The 9875-nt window shown below is 38.4% G+C and overlaps 1 protein-coding gene across 1 annotated transcript in view; it reads left to right on the top strand.

Moving 5' to 3' along the window:
- Positions 1-1398: 1398 nt before the first annotated feature.
- Positions 1399-9875, top strand: part of GNE (glucosamine (UDP-N-acetyl)-2-epimerase/N-acetylmannosamine kinase) — a 46097-nt gene continuing 37620 nt past the window's right edge. The window contains exons 1-2 of the mRNA XM_070595732.1: positions 1399-1480; positions 5294-5477. Of these exons, the coding sequence (XP_070451833.1) occupies positions 5427-5477 (51 nt within the window). The 5' untranslated portion in view covers positions 1399-1480; positions 5294-5426. The remainder of the gene's footprint in view (positions 1481-5293; positions 5478-9875) is intronic.

Raw genomic sequence — 9875 nt, 5'->3', positions numbered from 1 at the left:
AGCAGTGGTCCTCAAAGTGTGGTCTGGGGGCCTCCGGGAAGGGAGGAGGAGTCCGTGAGACACTTTGGGCTGTGTGTGAAGCCCAACTATGTTCTTCTATTGATTATAACATAGCCTCCTCTCATGATCTGCAGCAGTTCTGTTCTGCACATTGGCTGTGCACTCTGCATTAGCGAATACTGAACTATCGCTCCTAAGGGAAATGCAGAGTTCTGTTCCTACAAGTCTCTGGTCACAACGTTTTTGTCAACTGGTCCATATAAAACCTTGTTTTGTGTGTGTGTCTGTTTAAAAACACCTTAACGCAAGAGGATGGGAGGTTTGTAGGCCATCTCCCACTCACCTTCCTGTCTTCGCTGGGAGGGCATCATGACATGATTTCTATTGCCCTTCCAGGTTCTGATGAGGTAAGTGGCATTCTGCTCCAGTCCCCTCAAAACAGAGCCTCAGAATATTGAACCACTCAGCTGCAGCCTAGAATGTGTTCCTCGTCAACGGGTGTCCCTCAACTCAGGTTGCAGTCAACTGGCCCTTTTTGCTTTTGTGCTATCCTTTTTGGTATGTGGGACAAGGACCAGCAGAGCGGGTGTCCTACAAGTGGCTTGTTGTGTATTTACTCTTCCACCAGTTAGGCCTCATCCTTGGCCTGGTGTGTGCTTGACAAATACAAGAGGCCAAAGGGCAGATGTTGGATGGGTGCGCTGCCCATGTATTCTGCTCATGGCTGGGCCATCTGACCCCCGCCCGCCAGCCTGAAACCCAGTGAGGAGAACATTCTTCAAGTTTTAGCCCTCACAGCTGAGTTTTAGTGACAGAGAATAAAAAGGGAGAGAGAGAAAAGGACTTTTTTCAGAGTTTTTAGTTAAGCGAAGAGATCACTGGATGTGAGGAAATGGATGCGAATGAAGAGTGGAGATTTAACTAAATTATGTTGATGAGGGCTACCCCTCATCCTATTTGAGAAATGTAAGAAAAAATGTGAGGGGCCAGCCCAGTAGCATAGTGGTTAAGTTCGTGTGCTCTGCTTCAGCAGCCCAGGGTTTGCAAGTTCGGATCCTGGGTGCAGACCTATGCACAGCTCATGAACCCGTGCTGTCGTGGCATCCCACATGCAAAATAGAGGAAGATGGGCACAGATGTTAGCACAGGGCCAATCTTCCTCAGCAAAAAGAGGAAGACTGGCAACAGATGTTAGCTCAGGGCCAATCTTCCTCAGCAAAAAAATTTTAAAAAATAAACGTTCTCATCTTAAAAAAAAAAGAAAAAAGAAAAACTGTAAGTTATTTCTAGATTACTCTTCGGTGGCCCAGCTGGTCTCTCTGAGGGCAACACTGCTTTAAGTTCAGACCGTGGATTACTTCACAATCTGCAAATATATAATGATTAACTAGGAACTCCTGTGCCTGGGGGGAGACCCGTGATGCGTAACATCCTTGAACTTCCCAGCCAAATTGCAGAATGTAATTCTATTATTTTCTATGTAAGTACAAATTCCTTAAGCGGTCTAGATGTGATGAAAGGAGAGTGGCCGTAACACTTTAGCAGAACTTCTCTGGGAATGGGCCTGCTGTTTGAGGCAAGAGAATTTTTTTGTTGTGCAGGACAATTCCTGGCATTGCAAAAGTTTTTTTTTTTTTTTTCATTTATAACTATATATATATATATATATATATATATATATATTTACAATAGTAGGATCATTTTAATAAAAAGTTTTGAAGCCTACTTTTTTCACTTAATATGTTGTGAACATTTTCTCATAATTAACTATACTTTGAAAATAAAATTTTAAATGCCTGCAGAACGTTTTCTGTTTAGTCATTATGCTATTGTAGGTCATCCAGCCGTTCCACAAATATTTATTGAGCACTTTATGTCAGGCATTGGGCTAGTGCTGGGACGACAGTGAGAACAAGACAGACATGGTCTCTTGTCATCAAGGGGCTTTCAGCCTAGGGATAGAGATAATTTAAAAACTAATTAAACAAATAAAAATCCCAGTTGGGATTTCTCATGGAACTTGACAAGTTGATCGTAAAATTTATGTGGAAAAGCAAAGAGTAGAGGAAAAGAGAATAATAAAGAGCATCTAGACTATAGATCTGAATTCTCTTTTATTCTTAAGAAGCCTAAGTGAAGATTGGAATTCCTGTTCGAATTGTGTTTCTTGAAGGTTAAATTGCTTTAGGAATGAAGCATGGTTTAGTGACTACAATACAGTTATTTACATGTCTATATATCTATAAAATGTATAGCAAGTTATTGTATTTTACGGCATGGCTATTCTGTATTTATTTAACCTATCAAAAGTTATTTAGGTTATCTCAATTTTTAAGAAAGGTCCAATGACCATAACTGCACATAAATTTTTGTACACATTTGTATGTTACATGTAGAATAGGCGACTTGAAGTGGAAGCCGTGAGTCAGAGTATGAACATTAAAAATTCTGATGGATGTTGCCAGATTGTTCTCCAAAAAGGATGTAAACATGTATAGTCTCATCTACAGAGTATGAGAGTTCTTATTCCCCCAACACCATCACCATCATTATAATATTATCAATCCTTTTAGCTTTTTTTTAACCTGTTTTTATTTTTATTTATTTTTTTATTTTTTTGGTAAGGAAGATTGTCCCTGAACTAACATCTGTGCCAGCCTTCCTCTACTTTGTACGTAACATACCTCCACAACATGGCTTGATGAGCAGTGGGTAGGCCCGAGCCTGGGATCCACACCTGTGAACCCGACGCTGCCGAAGCAGAGTGCGCAAACCCAACCACTGTACCACTGGGTCAGCCCACCTTTTAGCTTTTTAAAATTAGGTAGGCAAGTGTCCGACCCCGTGGCTGAGTGGTTAAGTTGGCGGCCCACAACTAAAAATGTACAACTATGTGCCAGGGGGGCTTTGGGGAGAAAAAGGAAAAATAAAATCTTTAAAAAATAAAAAAAATTGAAAACTAAAAAAAATTAAATTAGCTAGGCAAAAAACTCCTCCTTGTTTGTTTTCCTTTATGTTTCCCTGAATGCTAGTGAGGTTGAGCATATTTTCAAATATTTATTGGAATATTTGTATATCTTCTTCCAAGAATTCTGTTTTTATCCTCTGCCTTTTTTTCTCTATTATCTTGCTTATTTTTTACCAGCTATTTTTAGGAATTCTATATATTATAGTTACTAAGCCTTCATCTGTAGTATGTTTTGCAAATATTTTTCCTGGTCTTTCACTATGAGGAGTTTTAAATTTCTATTTAATAAAATCTGTTTTTTCTTATGACTACTGAGTCTTTCCCACCCTCTGATTATAAAGATATTGCCCTGTGTTTTCTTCTAATACTTTTATAATATAGATCTTGAATCAGTTTGGATTTATTTCTGAGTATGGTGTGAGGTATGGGTTCAATTTATTTTTTTCCTTGTGGCTGTCTTATTGTCCCAGTACTATTTTTTGAATAACCTAATTTTCCTACTGTTCCGATTTATCTACATTTATCATATGCTAAATTCCTATGAGTATGTGGGTCGGTTTCTAGACTATATTCTGTTTCATTAATCTATTTGTTTATTCCTACTCCAATACTGCATTGTTTTAATTACTGTAGCTTTATAGGTTGTTTTCATATCTGGTAGAGCAAGTTCTCCACCTCATTTTTTTCTCATTCTTCTTTCGTTATTTTTGCTTATTTTCTCTTCTAAAAGAACTTGAAAAGCAGCTTGTCATAACTGATTAAAAATCTTGTGAAAATTTTCATTGGGATTGCCTTGGGTTTATAGCTTATTTGGGAAGAATCAACATCTTTACAATATTGAGTGTTCCCATTTAGAACATAGAATGTCTGTACATTTATTGAGATCTTAAGTCTTCTAATAAAGTTTTAGAGTTTTCTTCATAGAAGGCTTGCACATTTTTCATTAGGTTAATTCCTAGATACTCTATTGTCTTTGTGGTTCTTGTGAATGGGATTTTTTGTTCCTGTTATGTTTTCATGTTAGTTATTACTAGCGATTTTGTATCCAATCACTTTAGCAAACTCTCATTAATTGTAACAGTTATTTCAGTTGATTCTCTTGGGATACCTAGGTAGACAACCATGCAAGCTACAGATAAGAATGGCTTTAGTTCTTACTTTCCAATATCTATACTTCATATATTTTTCTTGTCTTGTTGCTTTGGTCAGAAGCTTCAGTGCAGTGTGACTAGTGATGGCAGTAGCATGAGAAAATTTGTTTCGCCATCACATGTGCTGCTTACTATAGATTTTACTAGTTTTTCTTTAGTGAGTTAAAGATGTTTCCAGGTATCCTACATGACAGAAAGAGCTTTTGTTTTTGTTTTGTTTTTTTTAAATTAGAAATGGGTGTGGCAAATGCTTTTTCAGAATCTAACTTAAATAGTTTCTCTCTTTTGTTAATATAACAGATCATATCAAAAGATTTTCTAAAACTGAACCACCCTCACAATCCAGAGACAAATGTTATTTGTTCATTTGGTATTATTCTTTACATACATTGTTGGATTTTATTTCCTAATATTTTATTTAGGATTCTTTGAATCAGTTTTATGTTTTGGTCTGTGCTAGCCTGTGCTAGTTCAGTAAATGTGCTAGCCCATGTGCTTCCCATCCTGTTCATTCATTTTCTAAAATAGCAACATAAAGTGATCTCGTCTTAAAAGTGGATTACTTTTTATTTTACCTTTCCTTTCCTAGAATGTAAAGTTGTGTGGTAGATAAGCCTAGGCTCATGATGTGTTCAAGTGAGCATATGCCAATGAAGTGAAAATAAGCAGAACATCAGCCTATATCCCTTGCCACTAGCTGACTACGGGGGTCCCTGAGCACCCAAAGCGCAAGGTGCATCCTTTATAAAATGTAGCAACAGTTTTCTATTCTAATATAGCTTAGATAAAATGCAATAATATTGTTTTTCTCCAATCTCATGAAACTAACGGTTCTAAAAATGTTAAGGTCTGTGACTATTAAGGAACCTTAAATCCTCTAGTTCAATCTCTTCATTTTACTTCTTTGCTCAAAATAGTAGAGTATCAGTAAACGTTTTGAATGTACCCATGTGTGAAAACAATGTGAAAAAGACTCTTGAGATTTTGATTGTAGATTTTTGTTTCTAGCTTCAAGAAACTCAGAAGAAGATAATTTTTCTAGGGGAAAATAAAGTTATCAGATAGAATGGCATATCAAAGACGGGGAGGCAACAGTCAGACACTGTCCTACTGTCAAGCTACTGTCCCGGAACACAGAAAGAAGTTTGACTCACATTTTTTTCTTCCTTTTCAGAGAGGCGGGGCTCAAGATTTAGTCAGGAATTCAGCTGCCTCTTAAAGACTGTTCCGTGGCAGCTAAACCAAGAGAACGAACAGCTGCCCTGCTCGTTAATCCAAACACCGGGGTACAGAGCTTGTGCTACGGGATGGAAATCAACGTGTATCCTTACAGCCAGTGGGGCTTTCAAGGACCTCACGTAAGTAACTTAGCAATTCAGTAGAGCTTTATCATTGAAATTGCAATCAGAAAAAAAGGGGGACATCACAAGGAGGAAGAGGAAAGCTTTGGTTTGAAGTCTATCACATCCATCACTTTTTTTAAATGTTGTTTTTTTACTGGTAGCTCAAGTTAGTCATTCTATGGTTGCTATTTAAAACTCCTGGTCTCTTTGCATTTCTAAACTGGAAGCTGAAAATGAACTCTTTCCTTTAGATTCCTGAAGCTTTCATCAGATAAAGTGGGTTTGCTTTTACATTTTAAATCTTCTGCTTCATAAATGCAGTATATTTCTTAAAGGTGCAGTGTTTGCTGCAACAATTTTTATTTTTTCCTTTGTTTTTGAAAGATGATATATATAGCTGCTTGGCTTATACTTCTTTTTCTCCCAGTTATTTAACTATTGACTGACCGCTTTGGGGAGGGGAGTATATTTACTCTGAGTTAATTAGTATCTAAGCCAAATAAAATGGAAACTACTATGTTTATTAATATATAAATGTCATATACTGTGCTGTACTATAATGTAGTTTATTTAACCTTTAATTTTTATTAAGGCATGTGGAAACTCAGATGTTTTAGGAAATCATCACATTTCAATTTAGTGATTAAAAAATATATATTCAATTTAAAGATCATCTATGTTAAGGAAGGGCTTATAAGAACTTTTCAGTCAAATTATGTCATTCTTGCAATTATTTTCAACATAGTCTATTTCTAGCTATATCACTAATGCCTACTTTAAATTTGCCTTCTTCAATGAGAATTTATTACTTTTATTTTTTAGTAGCAGTTGCACTGACATTTAAACTTAAAGTCAGACTTTCTGAGCCTCCAGTTGGAACTTCTTAGTTTTTATATCTCACATCTTCAACAAAATCTAAGAAATAGTTGTCTCTAGTTACAAAGATAATAGTTGCTCTGACTCATCTCTTCACCTATTTTTCAAATGACCGATTTTTTTTAACACGCCTTGAAATTACCATTGCATTCATCTGCCTAATGATGGTGGTTCTATGACCACATCAACTCGGGAATACTCTATGTGGCCTTTAAATTACCTTCCCGGGTACTCTCCCACTGAATAATCCAACTGTATTTTCCGATAGTCCTCAACAAAATTTTCTCCTGTCAGGTTAGTCTCCTCTGTATGCTATTCTTACTCTCTTCTTCTTATCTTCAATCACACCATATTCTCTTCTAGGAAAATGAAATGTAAAATTGATAGGATTTCACGACAGACTGAATTTGAGAGGTAAAAGAGGAGAAGTCAAGGATGCCTCCCAGGTTACTGAGGGGGTGATGATGCCATTGACTAAGAATTAGAATGGAGAAGGGCCAGGTTTATGCGGAAGAAGAAAACTTCATTTCGGCAGGTTGACTTGAAGTGCCTATGGAACACATCCAAATAAAGATGTCCTAAAAGGAGTTGGATAATTGGGTTTGAATGGAGAAGGCCGGGCTAGAGATTCAGATTTAGAAACAATTTAAAATGGTTGTATGTTAAGCCATGCAAGTGGACGGGATCACACTAAATGTTTACTAAAATGAAAGGAAAGGAAAGCTAAACATAGCATCCTAGGAAACATGAACTTTTAAGGAAGGGTTTGAGAGGCTGGAGGGAGTGGGGAATCAGGAGATGTCGTGGGCACCCAGGAAGAAGAAAGTTAAAGAAGGAGGCAGCGACTCAGTGTGAAGAAGGGGTTAAGAGAGAAGCTGGAGGGGAGAAAGACTAGGTGCATGGGCAGGTGGAAAGAGTGAGCGGGAAAAGAGGGAACGTGGCCAGGAAGGCACCAGCCAATGTTTAACATAAAGCGCAATCAACAGAAGTGCCTGGGTTTCCGCAGAACTTTCCCCCCATCAAGTTAAATTTCATAATGTCTAAGGGTCTGATTGTCTAAGGTTTAGACAACTGCTATATGAAAAGTATTATAAAAGATTTCTGAATTGGCCAAGAGTAAAAGTACAACAAATTGGAAGTCAGGGGCCTTAGAAAAATCTGGTGAAACAGGTAGAACAAGAAATGTAGTTGAGTGCCTTGGGCAGTGAATTTCAAACAGGTGTAAATGTTATTGGGGTGAATTATGCCTTTCACCAATCTGTATCTCCAACCCATATCTTTCTTCAGATCCTCAAGATCATAAAAATGTCCTGTAGATGCTCAAATTCAACACGTTCAAATCAGGGCTCATTATCTTCTTCCCTACTCCAGCCCAGCCCCAGACATGCTTCTCCTCTGCTTCAGATCACAGCGTCGTCAGCCATCCAGTTGTTTGAAGTAGAAATCTCAGTCACTCCCTTCCATCATACGCCTTCCCCCATCTCTACCATCAAGTTCTGTCCATTCTTCTCCACATGCTTTTGCTTCTGTCCTCTCACTTTTAATTTCCACTGCCGCTACCTTAATTCAGGTCCTGAAATATTATTCCTAACTGATCTCCCTTCTTCTAGTCCTTCCACCTCTTCCCAATCTATCATCCACGATTCTAATTAAGCAAACCTGATCATGTCACTCCCCTGATTTCCCAATTCTAGTGAGGAGAAAGTCTGACCTCCTTAGCAAGACATAACGCAAGGCTTTTGCTGACCTGGCCTTAACCCTGTACCTTAGCTGCATTTCTAGTTACTTTCTGCCTCCATACATCTTATAACACCATTAAGTTTCTCCTTGTTCTTCAACTCACCGTGCTCTTTTCACACTTGATTCACTATAAAGACTGAGCAACAATGTTGAACTACTAATGTCATCAGCTTGGGTGCTGGAGGAGGGGAGATGGGAAAAGTTGATTCAAGTTACTCGGACTAGCCATAGAGAAAAGAACAGGGATGGCAATGACTCTTTGATAAGAGATGTGATCCCTATCCTCGACTCAATGCTTATTAGACTGTATTTCTTAAATAAGTCATGATTCCAGGAACTATGAGGGAGACAAGTATACCTAACAGAACCAACTTCAAGGAATTTATGACCCGATGAGAGAAAGAGGACATACAGAGTGAGGTAACTAAGGTGACTGACTTTCTCAAGCTCCTTATAAAACATCAGGCCCGTTACTTTACAGTCAGAAATATACACATTCAAAGATACCAGGTAATTAGTAAGAATGAAACGAGTGGTTAAGATAAGTGCTGCAGGAATTCAGATGAGGAAGAGATTATTTTGGGATGGGGTGTTCGTTAGGTTGCACAGCAGAGCTAGGACTTGGAGTGTGAGTAGGGTGTAAGGAGGAGGAGGAATAGCCTTCTATTTGTGGGGAATGACACAAACAGAGGCAGAGAAGAATCCGTTCAGGCCAGAAGAACCTGGGGAGAGGGATAACGTTGGTAAGGACAGGAAGAGGTCAGGGCGTGATGGTGGGTGACCTTCAGTGCCAAAGTGGATCCACTTGGCATCCTTCACCCAGCTGGGAATGGAGAGCTACTGAAGTTTTTCTTCAGCAAAGAAATGACTTACTGAAAGCAGTCTCTTACGGAGATTACCAGGCAGTAGCATGCAGGACACTAGAGATGCAAGGGAATGCTGGCCAGAAGAACAAGGAGAGGCACAGTAATCTAGGTCTGAGACGCCACATTTTCTTAATTCTAAGACATATTGACGTAACGGATCTCTGTAATAAAAAAACTCTACATTAAATGTGTACATTAATTAGAAAGTAAATCTTGATTTTATGTATGTAAAATCATGAAAATATAGGCATCTCAGAATTAAGGAAATAAGAGAATGAGGATCAGAACTAAGGTGGTGATGGCAGGAATGGGAGGGGAAGAGTAGATGCAAAAAAAAACATTTTGAAGAATTTGAGAGGTTGGATGTTAACAGTTAGAGAGAGAGAAGATTAAAATATGACTCCACGATTTTGAATCTGAATGAAGGTAGCAAGTTGGTATCATTAAAAGAAGTGGGGAAGTCAAGAGGAAAAAAACCAAACTAAGTTTTTTATATTGAATTTGAAGTAAGGAAATATCTAGCAGGCAATTGAAGATAGGGGCCTAGAACTAGGAAGAAAGATAAGGCTAGAGCATGCATCCAAGGAATACTGACACGGAAGTCAACATGGGACGCTTGGGAGTGAATGGAATTCTGAAAGCTTTCGACATAAATAATCCACAACCAATCCATAAATGAAAATTGGGGTGCGTTTATTCTGAGCCAAACGTGAGGACCATAAAGCCCAGGGCCTTCCTTCCCCAAGGAAGGAAGGGCACCAAAGAAGTGGGGTGTACAGAGTGGTTATATACCCTCAAAGAGGATGTTTCACATATGACTGAAATCTCCCTTTTACAACATTTGTGAGACTGCTCTGTCAGCTCAGTGATTGATGGACACAGCAGGTAGGTCTGCTGTCTCGGTGGACATAACAGGGTGGCAGGTCTGTTG

The sequence above is a fragment of the Equus przewalskii genome, chromosome 26, assembly GCF_037783145.1.
Source record: "Equus przewalskii isolate Varuska chromosome 26, EquPr2, whole genome shotgun sequence".
NCBI classification, from domain to species: Eukaryota; Metazoa; Chordata; class Mammalia; order Perissodactyla; family Equidae; genus Equus; species Equus przewalskii.
Note: the sequence above shows the minus strand (reverse complement) of the source record. Positions and strands in the feature narration are given on the sequence as shown.